Source organism: Apteryx mantelli, chromosome 2 (assembly GCF_036417845.1).
Source record: "Apteryx mantelli isolate bAptMan1 chromosome 2, bAptMan1.hap1, whole genome shotgun sequence".
Classification (NCBI taxonomy): Eukaryota; Metazoa; Chordata; class Aves; order Apterygiformes; family Apterygidae; genus Apteryx; species Apteryx mantelli.
The window spans coordinates 112203097-112223055 of NC_089979.1; the positions used below are offsets into that span (position 1 = coordinate 112203097).

The 19959-nt window shown below is 36.6% G+C and overlaps 1 protein-coding gene across 5 annotated transcripts in view; it reads right to left on the bottom strand.

The window, feature by feature from the left end:
* Positions 1 to 19959, bottom strand: part of SUGCT (succinyl-CoA:glutarate-CoA transferase) — a 334455-nt gene that overhangs the window by 39337 nt on the left and 275159 nt on the right. For all 5 annotated transcript variants that reach the window (XM_067291226.1, XM_067291227.1, XM_067291225.1 and 2 more), the window contains one exon: positions 12010 to 12073. In XM_067291226.1, coding sequence (XP_067147327.1) covers positions 12010 to 12073 — 64 coding nt within the window. The remainder of the gene's footprint in view (positions 1 to 12009; positions 12074 to 19959) is intronic.

Genomic DNA, 19959 nt, shown 5'->3' on the forward strand with positions numbered 1-19959 from the left:
AAGTTGTGCTTCACCCACCAATTCTGACCACATTCTTTTAGAGGGGGCGAAAGCTAGAACAGGGCACATTAATCTATGAGGAGCAAAAGAACACTTCAAGAGCTGATATTTTCTCTCAGGAAAAAAATGAGTAGTAGAAGGGCAGCCTATTAAATTCTGCTTTTGGTTTTGAGCTAAAATAACTATAAATCATACAGTAGATTTATGAGGACATTGATTTGTGAATATAATCAAAGTCAGGAACTAAAATTCCCTTTCAGGAACTGCAATGCTAATCCTTACCTAGCTATCTAGGAAGGTAGCAGAGGTAAATACAATACGAACATGAAAATCTATGCCCCATCTTTAGCTTCTCTATTCCCCTAAACATGAATAAACACAAAAACTGGAATGTTTGCCAAAAGAGCCTCCTTTATCAAACTGACTGATCCCTGAAGTGTTCTCTTCTAGGAAGTGAAGGCTAGATTTTAAAATGCAGGCACACTCAAATGAAACAACAGAACTGTACAGTCTTCATTTGTTCACATAAACACCTGGCTCCCACATACAAAACAGTAAGTGGTGCATTCACATGATCAAGTACATAACTCACAGTTTCATTATGGAAATATCTGATACAACTGCATAGAAAGTGATTGCCTTTGCAAAGAAGTTGTTTGTTTTTCTTAAATATTCTAAATGCTTCCAGAAAAACTTATATCCCAAGAGATAAACCACACATGAAACCAAAACAGTTTCAAATCATTATGTTCTCCTAGACTGGAATTCAATTTGACCTATTATTTTGCAGTTTTCACTGAACCTTAACCAGAACTGAAACTTAACAAGTATTTCCAGTTATGAGTTCAAAATACTGGTTTGACAAACCATTGACCAGGGTCAATTTACGGAAGGGAACTGTCTGCACCATCTGGTGTCTGCAAGGCTGCATTTCATCGCAATCTCTTCCCTTCACCTCCTTCCTCAACTCATTCTCCAGGTTTTCTCACCAATGTGGCCCTTCAGTGTAAGCTTTCGGTTCTCTTATCCTGACACTGGGCCATCTGCTGTGACCCACAGTTACTTGTTCAACGCTGTTATATTTTGCACCTGCCTAAGGTGAGCATTGAGCCGTAGTAATGACTCCTGCTCTCCTGCAGTGGAAGAGTGTGTGCTATGGGTCCTATTTTAATTCCTCTGCTCTCAGCACAACTTCTCCTATTCCCCTGTTATAGCGCTGATACCACTCATGCTGTTTCTCCCACACAGCTGTTTCTCCTTAGCATCTCAGCATCTTGTACCAGGTTCAAGGAGCAAGGAAGAAGATGTGGATTTGTGGTGTGAGCCCAAATGATGGATAGGCACTGGCTGAGGAGAGAGGACTGAAAGCTAACTCTTCTCCTCATATGAAACCCCATGTTTTAAGCTTGCCCCCATCACATGACCTTTTCATTATTTACAGGGAGTATTTTCCAGGGAGACCAGTTCACTGACCAAATCAATAACCCTAAATGCTTCAAACCAGGTCACACTGAAAAAAACGTAACACGTATACAGCAAAGCTAGAGAGAAGTGGCTGAACAGCATCACCAGAACTGAACCTGGGTAAAAAGAAAATCACTCAACTCCAGGACAAAATTCTGCTACACAGATCTTTGAGAAAGCAAATAACAATTCCCAAATGTAACTCAGCAACTTAGGGGACTCTAACACTTTTTCAGCATAGATTTACTCATATAGGAATCTAAACCTCATAGTCTGTATTACACAAATTACTTCAGTGCACCTTAATTTTTTCGTGCTAATCCTGTAATTTGCTATGAATTAATACAAGCTTATATAAATACATATGTGCTAGTGGACTGGAAATAGCAGCTGTGTGCATGCAGTTGTGATTTCAGTATGTGCAAGTTAGGACTGCACAACTGAAATGGGGTATTTTTGCATGATCAGCTCTGAAATTGTTTGCTACATATTTGTTTTTAAATCATACTGCCTCTCTTCACAACTGTGCCTGCTTTTATGTTCCTTGTTATGTTTCTAAAAACAGCTTGCAAAGAATATTAAAAACCTTGTTCTAATCTGTAAGCCTCTGCCTCATTTCATCTCTGCATACAATGTAAAACCCATGAGGAACATTCTGCTTATACAGAAATCAATATAAAGTTTTATTAGCCAGCCATAGGCACAATCTCTAAACAGTTTTAATTTAAAGCAATAAACTGGCACCAAATTTTAAAATTCAGTAAGTTATTAATCCTTTTTAATAGAACAATTTATATGCTTTTTATAAGGTTAAATTTTTTATTTATTGCTATATTCAGTCGAGTTTCAGACAGTCAAAGAAACGGGGATTCTATGTCATCTCTGGGGACACTATTCCAAACCTTAACAGACTCTGCGTCAGGAAGATTTTTCTAATAGTCTTGCCCCAATGCCTAACACTCAAATGGAAGGAGAGATCTGGGAATAGTCATACTGACACACTCTTCAGGATGCAATTGGAAAGAAAATTAGACGTGAGTCTGAAATGCAACATGACAGCTAAATAGATCAATGCAATTGTTACTGCCTATGCAGATACCTCATACCTCCAAGGTAGGCAATACTGGCTTTTTTAAAGAGATTTTGATGCAACATGAGAACCATTTCTGTGCAGAACATTACTAGAAAGCTACAGGAAGAACAAGGAAGTACAGCAAAAGTAATTACAATTTCACAGCAATTAAGAGAACTGTTAAATACACCCAACTTCAGGAGTTATGGATAAAAAGTTAAATATATATAAATATACTAAGCCACAACAGGTTCGTGTTATATGTTGGTGGTAGCCTGCCCTCAACTGAACAGTAAAACTTTTATCCATAAGCCTTATTTTGCCCCTCACTTCTACCCAATTCCTTCTTCCAAAACCTACAAAGAAAGCACAGCATCAAATTTTTCTGTCATTATTATGGTCTGAGCAGCCCTGAACATATTGATCCTCTGCAATCACTTGGAAGTTCTATTATCTTCATTTCTTGGATGAAGAACTGAGAAATGTAACTTCAGGACCAAGTGACTTGCCCCTAGTCAGACAGGAGGTCTGTGATGCAGTACAGCTGAATCAAGTTGGTCAAGGACATTTTGGATTTAAAAGATTACAGAAAAAATTATAAAAGAGTAAAGGAGTACAAAAGAGTACCATCCCATTACGGTATTCCAGTATTACAAGTGGAAGAACAGCAACAATTTTGTACTTCTTGGTGCTGATGAAGGTACATTCAACTCTGTTATCATATGCATGGGATGGGTGGGGCAGCAAGAACACTTAGTTATCTGGCTGGGTCGGGTAGAAGTGGCAGGACCAGTCACCCCAGGGAGAGAAAACATTGTGGGAACCTTCGATCCAGGCACCGGTGCATTATTCTCGTGCTTCACAGGCACCCCAGCTGTGCCAGTCGCAGGTGATGGCACCTCATCAGACTTCAAGTAGAAGGGAGAACCTGGCTTCTTTTCAAGAAGGATTTTGAAGGCAGGTTTTCTTTCTTTTCCACAACTGAGTTATTTCCTCTCCTCTTCACTTTTCTTTAAAACCCATCTGTCTTGCTAAATGCTTGAGGCAAGAAGCTAAGGAACTGATGAAGGCAGAGGTTAGGAAGTGATTTTGAGCCTGTTAAATACGGTAGTTGTGAGGCTGAGTTTTGACTGGATTATTACTGACTGGCTCAATAAAATTATTTTGAGATAAATTTACTTTGGTTTAACCCTCTCCATATACTATACATTAGCAGGATGTGAGGTCCCTCCAAATAGTTTAGCAAATGTGCTGGCTGTCATTTACAGGAAAAGTGGTGACAGACAGTGCAGGTCTTTCCACCTTGGGACTCAGGCCTAAAATAGAGATCAAGAGGGAAATGCACCTTTAAAAGGGCAAGGTTTTTTTAATTCAAAATGTTTCTCTTTCCATCTAAAGCTGACAATATAAACAACTCAAGGAGACTACCCACTGCAGACAGTAGAAAGGTAGATTACTAATCCAAATTCAGGTAATGATAACCAAATTCAGACCAAAGAGAGCGAGAGGAAACCAGAACAGATTTTTTTTAGCAGCTTCTGATATGAAAATAAAAAGAAGAAATTATAATTACATACATGTAGATGTGTGTAGTTGAACCACAGGGAAAGCAGTTACTCTGCTGTCTATCCCAGGCCCTGACATTTTCTATAGTGCTGATTACATAGACGCCTAAGGTTCTTCTCGTCCTACATCTTCCCAACATCACCTTCTTTCTGTAGTAAAAAATATCACTCCATTAATATTCTTCTAATACCTTCAAATTTTTCCTCTAAACATGCAGTACACTGACTGCAAAAGAAGAGACAAGGTTACAAAGCTGCTGTACTTTGCATACTACCTTAAAAGACCTGGGCAAATCACCCCGCACAGTTTGTCAAAAAGAAGTCTAGATGTGATTTCTATCATGTAAGTACCTTAATGGGGAGAAAATAAAAGTATTTAAAGCTCTAACATATGGGAGAAAGACATGGAAAAACTAATCATTGCACTATAAAACTAGGTAAATTCAGATTAGAAATAAGGCATAGAATTTTAATAATGAACTGGATTAGTCATTTGAAGAAAGTGGCATAGGTTTGATGAATATTCCATCTCTTGAGGACTTCAAGTTAAAACTGACAACTTTCTGAATAAGACCTGCTTTAGTCAAAATACACATGAAAGGAGTAAATGGATGAAATCCTATGGTCAATGCTATAGGAAGTCAAACTATATGATCTAATGGCCACTGCTGACCATAAAATTTTTCTATCTAGGCTCGCATATAACGGTTTAAGTCCAATCGTTCTTCCCATTCATGGGGAGGCAGAGCTTGGGTCAAGAAAACATGGTGGAAATACAAATGTAGATTAATATACTCAGTATCCTAGGGATTAAGTAAAATTGTCTAAATGTTTAAAACATATTTTTACATTAAATGAAGCCAAACTTTTTAGCTGACAGTGGATTCCTTTTCTTATCCAATAATTATTAGAGATCATAAAGATATACTTACAATTTATGGGTGTTGAAGTAATTTGGCTGTTTTACAATGCACCCGAGGCATGCAGATATATCTTTACAATCACACACCCTGAACTGCGCGAGCACCTGGCTGTGCTTGTTACGGAGTGAGGGGCAAACAAGTACAGTTACTATTACTTATACAGAAAAAAGTGAGAAATGCATTTGAACAGAGCAAAAAAAAATTCTTTAGTTTCTAAACAAAACTGAATTCTAGTACTGTCATCACTGGTGGGAAATCAATGAGTTTATCTAGATGTTCAGGTAGTACTTCAACTTTTTTTTTTTCAAATGTAACAGCAAGGTGATGCTTACTAAGTTTCCCCTCTAGAAGAACCTACTGTGTCCAATATAAAGCAAATCATAGTGTGTCTTAGTACATATGGAGAAAAACATAAAGAAAATGTAGATGTATAAATGCTGACTAGTATTCAGCCAAACTTCACCCAAAATTTTGCTTAATTACATTACATACAGAGTAGGCATATGTCCTTAATAGTCCACTGAAATATTTTTATTTCATCTCCCAATACTTCAGTGGCAGCTCCCGGAAAGAAACATGTGATGCAAGAAAAACAACTTTGACTGTCATGTACACACACAACTTAGAGAAAGACTAAAAAGACCTAGGGTCCACAGAGAGGAGATTCCGGCTGAGACATGCTTAACAAGAGTCAGAGAGAACCGCTATCTGAATAATACAGTAGGGCTATTTGTTCCAGTTGGCACTGCTATGACAGCAGGACACACGTGCAGTTAATCCAGGTCTGCTGGAAAAGAGGTCCACTATTTCTTAGTGTCCCCCATTAACTGTGGTCACAGAACCAGCAAAGAGAAAGTTGGCTTTTCTTCTTTAAAGTATTAACTTTAAAAGTACTACCTGTGGCACTAAAACCATTCTAGGAAGTATAACAAAATTTAAAATATCCAGCAGAAAAATACTCTGGAAATATATGGCAGAGGAGTACTAATATGAAAAGGCGTGTAATTTATATTTTACTTTAAAAGGAATCTTAAAAGATTCCAAATTAAGATATCATACATTTAAAAAAATGCACTAGCCTGTTCTACAAATCCTGAAGCTTATAACATATTCCTTACAATTCCCACCATCTCTTTTCTGCTTTTGCAATCAGCACCAATACATTGTTTATATATTTATTAATTTTTTTTAAAGTATTTTGAGGATAGCTAAGTGAGTTGTCATATATCATTTCTGCTGAGTTCCTGTAATGGTCCTGAATTCCTCAAAATTGAAATCAGCTCTGTGAATGTAAAAGACATAAACAGTCAGCCTTGATGACTAAAAAAGGCGAATGAGGTAACGGTAATGCCAGTGAAGCTGTTTGTCTCCAATGTACCATAAACAGTGAAGTGAAATTAAAATTTTTCAATCAACATCAGCCATGCACATGCATGCACACACACACGCACACATGCGCACACACACACGCATATGAGAAAAATGCCTGATGAGAAGCAGACAGGATCAGAAGTTCAGGCAGAGGTTCTTACAAAAAAAAAAAAAAATTGCAGTGATTTTTTATTTTGTTGTTGTTTTTCCTGTATTGTGGGATGTCCTAGCTGCAGGAAACGATGGACTGTAGTACAGACGTCCTTAATTTCCTGCATACTCCTCTAATGCAGAAGGACACTTTTCTCTGCCATATATCTAGTCCTACTGAAGCTCCCCCACTTGACTCACAGTAAATGAACAAAAAAAGATAGTGTGTATATTTAACAGCAATATCTGCTCCCTGTATTGAAATGTACTGAGAAAACATATTGAAACCCCTCTGTTGTTTCCACCTCTATAATTAGTCTTCCCTGTACATGGAGAAAATAATCATAAATATATACATAATAAATATAAATACATATTTAAAATAACACATAGCATTTTAATAAGAAATTCCTTCCCTAAGAATTCAAAGTATCTTTTGAATACTAATTAAGATCGGAATAACTACAAACAACTAGGAAGGTCACAGAGGGTTAAATGCTTTGTCCAAGGTTAAGGAAGAAGTCTGTAGCACAGTAAGGAAGTCTTACTAGATTTCTTGCCTCAAAGACTTATTCCTTAAAACCATTCCTCTAAGAGATTGATAGCAATTGGTCTCCATGGAACCATGACACCATTTAATGAATCATGCAACAGGAAAAGCCTATCTCTGAAAAAATTTCTTTCCTGTTTCAGTAGTATATTTGTAATGTACAGTGACAGGAGAAGATCGGAAAAAGGGAAAGTTCTCTTGAGTGGGCTGATTAATTAACATAGATTGCCTGAATTCAGTCCAAGAAAACTATGCCAAAGAGGAATCCTGTACTGCCTCTCCTAGCTGAGCTTGGATCAGTCCCCCAAACACTTTATCTCACAGCACTGAAGGAAGTCATGAAGGCAGGTATGACGCTGCCCTTTCTGAGTAATAAAGAGGCACTCAATGCAGATCATGGGCCAAAGGACAGAAATAGTGTTTACCAGCTCAGGAAATGGGGATGAGAAGGACATAAATAGGAATATGATCAAAACTAAGAATAAGTGTTTTGTCTGGAATAGGTGTTTTATTTAATTTCCACAGATACATTGTTTCCTATTTGATTAGAGATGTTTCCAAAGTGTAGGCTTATATCCAAATCTCAATTTGCTAAGGTTTAGAAGTGGTCAGAAATGGGGTTTATTTCACAAAGGGTTTCTGCTAGTAATTAAGCAATTAATAAAGCAAATTCTATGAGATTTGGTCTGTTAGGGATTGCTGAACGGATGATTTTTTATATTACAAACACCTTTTTGACTATAAAACACAACTGGCAACTTTTAAAAGTTAACTTTGGATGCTGGATAATGCAAATGTTGGGAATATTTTTATTTGAGTTTTTTAAACCAGATAAAAAATACATGATAATGGGAAAGGCTTGGGCAAGATTGCATCATATCCATTAGCTTTTTCTGTAAAATAAATGGGTAGGTAACCATTATGCTCCACATTGCAATTCAGAATGAATTACTCAGTGGTTCCCAGAAACCCACATGCTACTGCTGTTGGGAAAAGTCCATTACTCTTTGGCAGAGGAGTTCAGGATTATTCCAGATGCTTAAGCTTCTTGAAATTTCGTCCCTTCATTTAACTGTATTGTCTCTGTGCCATCCAGCATCATCTGCAATCTGGCATGCTATAAAACATTGCTCCTCTGTCATTTTTTGCCCTCAGAAGTACTTTTTGTGGTCTACATTTCTCATTTTCTTAAAAATATTCTGTTTCTCTTCCAGATCTCCACTGAAAGGGCTAAGCACAATAGAGATGGGAGAGGAAATGCAGAGGTTAATCACAGAATCATAACATGATCCAAGTTGGAAGGGACCTCAGAAGTTCTCTGATCCAACCTCCTCCTGCTCAAAGCAGGGTCAGCTCTGAGCTCAGACCAGGTTGCTCAGGGCTCTATCCAGCAGCTTCTTGAGAGCCTCCATGGATGGAGCTGGCACAACCTCTCAGGGCAACCTGCTTCACTGCCTGATTGTCCTCATGGTGAAAAAGCTTCTCCTTATATCCTGTCTCTCGTTTCAATTTATGTCCATTGTCTCTCATCCTCCCACCATGCAATATTATGAAGAGCCTGGCTCTGTCTCCTCGATGCCCTTCCTATAGGCCCGGGGGGGGGGGGGGGCCTGCTGTCAGGCCCCTGAAGCCATCCCTTCTCTGGGCTTAACAAGCCCTGGTCCCTCAGCCTCTCCTCATAGGGCAACTGCTCCAGCCCCCAACCACCTTGGGGGCCATCCCCTGAACTAATGATCAGAGACAGAGCCAGAACAGCCTAACGAGTGCAGTCCTGAAATCTGATGGATTAGTCCTGTAAAGAATAATGAGTGCAGCCCAGTGTCGTCCTTCTGTGACTCAAGTGAGGCGCTCTCACACTATTGCACAACGTTCAGTGGACATGCCACCATGCCCAAAGTGGGCTCTAGAATCATTATGCGACATGACTAGACTGAATGGAATATGTAAAAAATTACACTAATGAAATCAATCAGCTACCACAGAACCTTATTTCTATTAAAAATGGTCTTACAGTCTTTTATATATACTGAATGAAATCCCCCTTCTTCATATCTACCCTTGACTCTAACAACTATCTTACTAATAGTAACAGCAGTGTATATACACAAAGACATTTTTCAATGAATACTAGAAGCGAAGGAAAACCAAAATACTAGGTCTGTATTTCTCCTAACATCAATACACATTTTGAAAAGAAAAGGAATAGAAATAGATATGTAAGAATGTAACATCTCTTACAGCAGTACCACTAGACATAGGGGTATATATCTTAGGGTCTGCTTGCCTTCAGTCATTGGCACACAGTATATTTAAGGTTGGGAATTAAAAAAAGGGGGGAAGGAGGAAAGCATTGACTAGGTGTGGAAGGAACCAAATTCAGTAACCGCATAAGGAGTATTCAAAACATATTTAAGGGAAGTGGGGGGTACGAATCACCATCCAATGTTAAAAATGTAGCCAACATTAAAGTCAATGGTGAAATCCCTCAGAATTTCAACAGAGGCAGAATCTACCTGAGGATTTATATACAGATTTGAACCCACTCCCAAAGTGGGGATATGCCTGGAGAAAGGACTAGTCCAAACCAATATAATAGAGACAGAGACCAACTGTGATACTTGGAGCTGAAATCTGCCAGCATGCTCGCACTCAGTAAGTGTATGTCGTTGCACTCACAACTTTACTTGGCAGCACAAAATCTGACCTCTGTCAAGAGCCTCAAATGTGATGTCCAAATCAATTGCTAAAAGACACATTAAAATCTGGCTTATATGGATAAGAAATAACAGTCACCCAGTTTATCTTGGGATCACAGTCTCCCCAGTGTCTTCACAGAGACATTTTTACTCTGTTCAGTTCCAACATTCACGTTAATGTCTTTATTAAGCAACCTTGAGCTAGAAACTGAGAGCTTAATAAAGCTGTTCTGTACCTAATATTTGAATATAATCACATTGAAAACAAATTGTTACTATTTTAAATAGTCACTGAGAGATCGTTTATCTACTGGAGGTCTTCTCCACACACTTTTCCTGTGTTCCTCAGATACATCATTGACCAGGACAACTCCAGGATGCTTCCATTATCTACTGTAAACAGTAGCCAAACTCTTCATGCACTCTAATTTTGGGACAGAGTAATGCAGTGTCTTTCTACCCATATCAATAGGCCCATTCTGCTCACACTGAATGAATATCCTTCACCCTTCCCTCTCTTGTCTCTCCCCTCCCTATCCTTCCATGCTAGGAAAGGAAGGAATTCTCTTTTTCCTGCTCAAATGTCCAATAATCATTTCAGCCATCTGCTTCAATACAACAAGCTCTTCATAGAAGTCCATCTAAATGGCAAACCATTAGAGATTAAGATGATTTATTTCAGTTTAGTGCAGTGTCACTGGTTTGGAGTTTTAATAAAATAAAAAATAACCAAGGATTTGGGAAGTACTGTGGCTTACCTATGTAAAAACTCACTCTCTTGCCAATACTCTCTATCACTGCTGACAGACATTAGAACATTTCTTTCATCTCCTTCTTCTTCTTGCAGTTTAACCTATCCCCTTAAGGAGTATTTGCTTTCTCTAAGATAGAATATACATTGTACGCAACATGGAAACCTTACACACTTCTGCCATCTGCAAGGCTTTTCTACCCACTTCTTTAAAAAGAATTAAATCACTACCCTTGTTAGTTTCCATTTTGGATGAATAAACCAGGATTACTTTTTTGTTAGAAACTAAAACATAAGGATTATTATTTCCAGATACATGCATCTAAATCAGAGAAGCATTTTTGAATACAGTCAACCAAACTTCCAAGACTGGTGAGATCAAATGTGGAATGCAAACTGTGATAAAGAGGCAAACACATACATGCACACAAAACACCCCCTCTATTCATGCAGAAAACATGATCTAATCTGGGATTGATTTCTTTCAAATAATTCTTTCTGCATCCCAGTGTGATTCCAGGATGTGCAAATTAAGATAAATTTTATGGGTCAAATTCTTCTTACCACTACATGTGCTCAAGTCAACTGAAATTGATGACAACTGGGTGCTGTGTCAGAAGGTGGAATTTGGCACAGAAAGTCACTATGTAAGGAGAAGATGTTATAAAAATAAAACCGACATGGTGCTCTGAATGAGGGAGGAAATAATTCTCCATGTGGCTTGGGAGAGAGAAAAGCATAAAGAAGCAGAAAGAGTTGACCAAATAGCTCGTAGAAAATCAGGTAAGACTCAGTGCTCAAAACAGAGCCAAATGTGAGGCTCTGAATGAGGATTTTCATAATGGCTCTGGACAAACCTACCTCCATTCCACCACTGACTCCAATGGAAGTAAAGCTACACCAGTTCTAAGTCCTGATCCACTTAGAGCTTAAAAGAGGAGAGACTGGTTTATTATTTCTGTATTCTTCAGAAATTCAAAACAGCTACTTAAGGCTTCATCATTGCAGAGCCTTGTGTCTCATTTCATTAAACAAAATACTGTGAAGAATCCTGCAGTATGAACTTCTCTTCTCTTTCTTCTTTTTCTATTTTTACAACAGAAATGTCTCTAGAAGAAGTCAGTATAACTTTCAAAATAGATCTAAATGAAAAACAGATTCACATATTCATGTAGATGATTTAGCAGTAATATTTCTATCAGTGGGAGTTTGCAAATATTATCAAATCCATGTTCATGTTTTGTGACAATTGACTGATGAAAACCAGAAGCTATTCCCATGCACATTTTAACCCATTTTTCTGCCACCGGAATGAATATGAGCACAAATGTCTTCCTGGTTAAATTTTTGTTCATTTGAGTGAAATGTGAAGATGTGTCATGTCCTCAGCTGAGTTCCAGAACTACTCAGGATGTCATTTAGCATTTAGTTTCAAGCTCCATTAAAAAAAAAAATTAAACATCTAACCTGGAACAGCTATCCTCCCAGCTGTTGGATGATTCATTTCCATGACAAGTCCATTGTGCAGCACCTACAAAAAAACCCCAAAACATGTAAGTGAGCAAAAAATATAACCAATCCTTACAGGCAAGAAAAAAACAAGAAAGAAATATTATCATGTTCCTTCACAGAAAAGAAGAAAATACAGGGAGACAGCATTTGAGTAATTTGCTTTCTTTGTAAAACGAATGTCCTGATGTTTGATGCCTACTTTCTATTTATGCATACAAATAAATGCCTCAGTAAGACTTTACATGTTTAACATATCTCTAAGCTCCTGAATCAACACCAAACACAAACAACTGAGCTGCAAGCATGTCATGCTTTCAACCACAAACAGACCACTGGTACCAACATGGAATAAGAGCTAAAATCTTCACTCACTTTCATTTTTAATCTGCAATATGATATTAAAGGTCTGTATATAGCTTATGTTCTCTAGTTTTCTTCACTGTTACTCTGCTGATTTTGAACGTGCAATGGATCACACTATGCAATGTTTTCCTAGTAGCTCTTATGAACATTCAGGAAAGACACCACAGTTTTGATGTTATTTCTGTTCTTTTGAATGGGTAAGCCATAACTTAGCACTTAGATTATATATCTGTACAGGATGATTATTCATCACAATTTCCTTTTTTTTCTTATTACCCTTAATCAGAAGACAAACGTATAATACAACATTCTGAAGTAACAGAGCAAAAGCTAATTCATTGCTATCATTAATGAGCTGTGCTCTTCCTAATTCTGGATCCAAAGTCAATATGCATTTTTCTTCATTTCCTTATCTGTTATTCTGTCATCCATCTGACACTTTTATCTTAATCCATTAATCTGAATTTTTTGTTATTATTTTGTTGCTGAAGTATCATATACAGATAAAAAGCTTCCCATTAGCCAATTAATTTTATTTCCAAACAACCTGAAATAAAACAGAGTACCTTGCCAATGGTATCAGTTATAGATATGAAAGACAGAAAACGACTCAAAAGCCATCACCTAACCCACCTAACTATTCATCTAGCATCATGAAGAAGGTTAGCTACCCAGACTATTAATGACAGGTACTGGTCTAATTATTCTTGAAATTTTCCAGTAATTGAGAAGACAATTTTCGTATGTAGTCTGTGTCCATATTTTCTACTCTTATCATTAGAAATTTTTCTCCTAATACATAATCTAAACATCTTTGCTTTATATTAAACATCTTTCTTCTTGTCTTTTCCCCAACTGGACACAGAAAACTGATCACTAGCATCTTTATAACATTCTCTTACATACCCGAAGATTGTAATCACATCCTCCCTCAGTCTGCTCTTTTCTAGACTAAACAAATTAATTCCTTTAACCATTCTTTACAGGTCAGTTTTTATGAACCTTTTATCTGTATAGAAGAGCATGCTTAAGAAATTCCCATTCCTGAACAGGTGGTGTCAAAAGGTCAGGTCAGCTTTCTCTTAGCTTGTGGGGTGAGTCCATTTAACTGACATTTAGAAATTAAGATATTTCTGAAAAAAGATGCTGGTGGAGGAAAGTCTGTTCACTGGCACTGTACCAAATCATTTGTTCTACTTCTCTTTCAGAAGGTTAAAGCCAAGTTTGGTAGACATTCAACTGGGACATTCAGAATTTTTTTCCAAATGACAGAATTGGAAAATATAATTGCTTGTTTTAACTCATATTTAGAATCTTTCCAGTTATGCCCTTAATCAGTCTTGAAACTTTGGCCTTCTTTCTCCATAACTTATTTATATGGGCCTTCCTTTTCTATTTTATTAATTATTTAATTATTAATTAATTACAACCTGCATGCAAGAAAACATGCATATCAGAACTGGAAACCAATAGGACACTCAGGTGCTTATGCACTTCTTTAGATGACAAATTAAAGGCTGTGCCTAAAAGTGGCAACATTTGGTTAAAGAAAGAAACACAGACTCTCTAAGAACCAATCAGGGCTCCACAGTATTCATGATTTTGTGGGTTTTGCATCTCTGAATTTTATTCTGACAGTGCAGACTTATCTGCATTCCAAATCTCAAAGATTTTCCTTTATTAGACTCAAACTACATCTTCCTTTTCTTTGCAGAATGAACTAAGAAAAAACTTCAGTATCTTTAATCTAAGGATCATCATTCTCACTTCTCTTTTTAAAAATCAAATTTTCTTTCCCTTTTCATGTAAGTATGGTGTTGATTTTTCCTCTCAGAGACAATATGCACTGGAATTCCTACTACTCTTATGTTTATTTTCCACAGTTAATAATTTTATACTGGTATGTTCAAGTCCATCTTTTCTCTGGACAGATTCAACGTTTATAACTAACCCCCAAGCAATAAATTCGGTCACCGACTGATTTTTTTCCCACATCAGCAATACTGTTTCAAAGAACCATGTAATTTCCTGTTTCATGTGTTCTATTATTAGGATTCTCAAAAAAATTTTTGAATAAATCTTCACTGACTCCTCCTTCTGCGTGTTCTTGTTCTAACAGTTCTGAAGGAAACACATATGATTACTGCACCCTAACCTTTGGAAGAAGGCAACATTTACATTCATTATTATCAAAGAGAAGGAAAGTTTGGAGAAATATTGAGACAGGAATTGAAGGTCTTCTTCTCCATTGTTTTGTACCCCTCACATGATCATGACCCTTCTGATGTGGTGGAGCCTTCCCTCTCCTTTGTATTCACCTTAGCTCAGGGTAAGGAACTGATGAATCAAAATCATCATATAAAGATGGTGGCCATCAGTAGATCATTATTTTGTAATTATTTTTTCCATATGGTTCACTTTTCAGGCTAGAAATATTCTATTACTGCATTATCTAATACCTTTTGAGATTTTGTGACTCAAATTAGTGTTTGGGTGGTGTTCTACACTGATTACAATTAGATCATTGTATGGGAATCAGAAGTGCAGTCTTCTGTCTTTCAGCAATAACCTTCTTATGCCATTTCATTTTAATCAAAATACAGCCATCTTCTAAATTAAAGCAGAAATCTCTCTTGTCTGTCTAGTGGTTAATGAAAAGAAAACCTAATCGCACCATATTTAAGCTTATGTCAATGATAGCACTAGCTGTCTTGTCCCACTGCAACATGTTAAAGTAGGACTTCTTTTTTTTCTGTTCATACCTATTTATGACTTTCCTGCTGACTCTTAGGACTGTAAAGAAAAAGTCTGTCTTATTTTCAAGAAAGAAAAGGTTATATAACAGAAAATAGTCAAAAAAATCTCTGCATCTTTCAGACTTCAATAGAAGATAGGACTTCTCTGAATTGTGTCATGTTAGCACCATTCCTCCATCAACTTTTTTGCTACCTAATCTTTTTTTTCTACTCCTGTGTTTTCTTGCAGACTGAATTTGTAAAAATCTATACATATTATATATATGTAATGCAAAATATACATAATTCTCTATCATTAGTTGCTACAACTCTACTTTGGGACTGACTGCTTATTGTGTATGTGGGCAGTATCAGACTTGCCCATGTTAAGAAAGGAAAGTATTGTTTAGTGGTGGATAACAATAACAGAACTCACTACATTTTAATATTATTTATCAAGTATAGAATATTGCATGACTACTCAAACTACAACAAATAGAACAAATCATATGATTTTGTCTTTTAACCTCAGAGAATAAAAGAATTTAATCACAATTTTATTTCAGTAGTATTTTCCCAATATTATAGGAAATCAAGTCCACATAGAATCTTTTAGGCAAAGTTCTTAATATTTTATTTGTGTAATGTAAACCAAGGGTAATTTAATATATTTCATCATGTGTATTCTCAGTTGTTTCATTGTTTTTTCTTAGCTTGTCACAAGAACAGCTATGGGAGATACTTATATCAGCTGCTATGAAGCTCTAAGTAATCCAGATATAACAACATTAATGATTAATCTTGCTATTTTCCCCAATGTTATTACTAAGTGTAAGTTAAAAAGTAGCTAAAATTTTTATAACAGGCAGAGTTAAAATCCCTTAACCATCTGCTTTCACAAGGAGGATCAAATACTACCTCTAGTTATTTTTTGTATTCTCACCTTGTTCAAAACAATTACTTCAATTGACATTACTTTTCTGCATTAATAATTATGCTACTAGCAAGCATGTTCATTCAATACTTTTATTTTTTGTTGCTGTATTTGAGTTTCACTCCAAAATTAACTGACATATAAGGCAGAAAATGAGAATAAAACTAAGTTTAAAAGAAATATAATTATGAAATAAGATAGAACATGGTTACAGAAACAATCTTAAATTTGATCTTCACACAAAAGACCTGTAAAGTTCAAAATCTAGATTCAAATAGGGTCTTTATCTTTGACCTCTTGGGAGTTAAGACACTTCCTTTACAAGATCATATAGTACATACAGTGGTGGAGGATACTTTTTCAACTTTCACAGATTATTCAATGAAAAAAATAAAACTTTTATTCTGCTATGACTGCATTATTGTTCCTTAAGATAGTAAGATATACAGACCATTAAAGCAATGGTGGATCTCTTTGGGATGTATGTGTGTGTATCTATCTACTTATATATTTAAAGCACTGTTAATAAAACTATCTATTATTAATAAATAAAAGCATGCTGTTCATTAACAAGCATTCATCTTCCTCTCACCCTTCCCAAAACAATGGCTCTGTTACATGCAATAGACCTAAAATACTTTATGATTGATGTAGTGGTACAAAAGGGCAGGTAGGAGAGAATCAGAAACAGTTTCTACTTTTTTCACATAGATAACAGGGTGTTTGGCCACCTAGTAAACATTTGGCATATTCTGTAATTATCATGAGGTTTATTTCATATCCTATCAGTTCCTTGCAACTGTAACGTTAAGCGCTTATGCATGTAACCGATTATCCATGGCAATGTGGTTTCTCTTAGACCGACCAGCAAGGTTTCAAATGCATTCTAGTTGCTTACTACCTACCTTACTTACTACCTAACCAACTTCCAACTTCCAATCAAAGGAGTTGCAGGATTCAGAAAGATATCAAACATGACACCAGCCAGAAAAAGAGAGTTTTAAAAGTCCTATTTAATGTAGAGACATGCATCCCAAATACGCGTTTGCACAGATACCACTCTTAAATTTTCATCTGAAGTTTAGCGGAAGGGATTTTCAGGGCCACATAGGAAATGATGTAACCGTCCTTTCCATATTTCTGCAGCCACAAGATAGCTGGCTGTTGGTAAGTGTAATTACCACTCATGCCTCCAAACCACAGGAAAATAAGAATGTTGTTCTTCTTGTATATGCTGAACAGAGAGCCATGACCATAATCATCCGCTAAAGAAGCAACAATGCCTGTTGTACAAAGAATGCCATATTCAATTGTATCCCACATTCTAAAAACTTTCCAAATAAAAAGATTCTAACTCACTTGAAATTTGAAATGGATATCAAAGGTATCTCTATTTGATGTCTGTTTCTGCTTGGGCTTGTATTATTAGAATGGTGTCAAGAAAAAATGTTTTGCATATCAGCATTATATTCTCCCCTTCTAATGCACTATTTCCAATATTTTCAAGTCCTGTTGCATATGAAAGTTCTCTTTTATCTCTAATAATTTTATTCTTCTGTTTCCAAACATAGCTTCTAATGTGACTTGCTCACCTCGACAAGGCAATATATTCTCTCTACCATATGATGAGGCATACAGGTACTGCATAGGCAAATCACATCTGTCACCACTTTACCCGCATCTACCTCTCATGTTTGATGTGTCTCACCATTTCATGCTGGAACAGCATCTAATTTTAACATAATTAAAGTTCTTTACAAATTTTTTGAATGAGTGAAATCTGCTTTTGTTTCTGGTTGCTTCTCAATTTCTCTCTCTACTCCTGCTCTTCTTATTCTGACACACTAGTATATTATAGTCCCTTATCTCCCTAGCACCATATCTGTGATGCTAAATGAATCCAACAAGAGAAAACCACAGTTCACAGGAATGGCTTTATACACCGTAACTGCTTTCTGCTAGTCCAATGGACTAACTGTCTTGCAGACTATTTGCTCTGGTAAGCTTTTTCTTTTCTTTTGTGGGTATGAGGTGACGACTTTGACATAAGTCCTTCTTATGCCATAGCTTCACAGCTTTTTATGCACATGCTGTAGGCAATATTCCTTTTTATTGACATCCTCATGAGCTGATTTCTAATTCCTGCAGCATATATCTTTGGTTCAAAAAATCCTGAACCATGTAACCATATTCAAATACTTCTTGCTTTCCTACTCCCTTGGTTGCTGTGTCTGTGTGCTGTTCTATTACAGAATACCTCAGTCGGATTCCATATTGATTCTTAGGATTTAATTCGCAAATTTTTTTCTTTAGTATCTTTTGCCTAAAGAGTTTTTAAATCTTCCAATCTAATAGTAGTTCTGTAAACCTATTTCTAGGTATCGGCACTTCAGCGACACTTTCAAATTTTCTTACCCGCATTCCTGTACTTACTGAAGTCAAGAATTGCCCTTCAGATTGTGTGCTCTAGAACTATGTGTTCCAAAAAGGCAATCACTCAAAGGGATGAGAAATTGCTTCCCTTCTGCCTTATCCCACTGTGACATTTGACCAGCTGAAGGTAGTTGAAGTCACCCATTATTACTGCCTCATTAGGCTTAGCTGATTCTTTGATCTCCTTCAATATTTTGGACTCAATATCCGTTTCCTGATCAGAAGGCTCACCGGTGTAGCCCTAATACTGCTCCCCCAGCTCTATGACCTAATCTGTCCTTCCTGTTCAGTTTATAGCCAGGTATTACACTCTTCCATTGATTTTTGTCATTCCAGCATTCTTCTGTAATGGCTGCTTTGTCAAGATCTCCTTCTTTGCCAAGAATTTCAGGTCACCTATATTTTCCTTTACACATCTCATGTTGGTATACTGACATGTATAGGTTTTGTATGCATTTGGGGAAGTGGGGAGTTGGCCACATGCCTTTTTTGTTTTAACTCTTAAGTTTGACACTCTATTACCTTTCCAGAATTTGCTTCTAAGGCCTCAATTGCCCCTTCCTTCGGTCTCACTGTAAATTTCATTCTTGTCCCTTACACCTTTCACATTACTGACATCCTTAACAGATGTCTTTAAACAGTCTGAGCCCTCATTTGTCAGCTTTTCCTCAACTGCTGCATGAGTAACCACGCTAGTTAATTTTCTGCACCAGCAATCTATTTTTACTGCAGTTCAAGACAACCTCAGAAGTGAGCATAAAAACGATAAGACTTCATCAGGATTCCAGGATACGTTTCCAGGATTCCTTTAGTAGTTTATTTTACTGGCACAGAATATATCTGCCACAGTGGGCTCCTCTCAGGCACCTTCTGAAAGCTTGTTCATCAACCTCTGGCTTCACCATCTTTCTCCCTGAGAAGCTACTCAGCAAATTGTTTTGTGGCCAACATGTACCAGGCGATTAATGATTTAGACAACTTAATTTCCTAAACAGTCTTTCAAATTCAAATAATTGAGGTAATATCTGACCCTGATTATTTAAATTAAAATTCCCATATTAATGTTTTACTGCCCCTTTGTACTTACTGCTACAAAATAAAAATGAAAAAGTCATTGCTGCTAAATCAGCCATAATATAATGCACAAAACAAAAAGAAATTAAATAATCCAAAAAATATTAAACAATGAAAAACATTTGTGACAGAGTAGAAACACCTTTGCCATTGTCTAATTGCCAAGCACATACTTATTCTAGGAGAAAAAGCACTACATTCAATTTATATCTCACAGTCTAGGTAAATATGAGACAATTGCTAAATACGTCCATATAAATCTCAAATGTTTTCATCAGATGTATTGGAAAATAATGAAAGAGTAGAAGAAGGCACTTTCATTCTAATCGCAGACCATATTCCAGAAAAGAACCAGTATTTTAATTC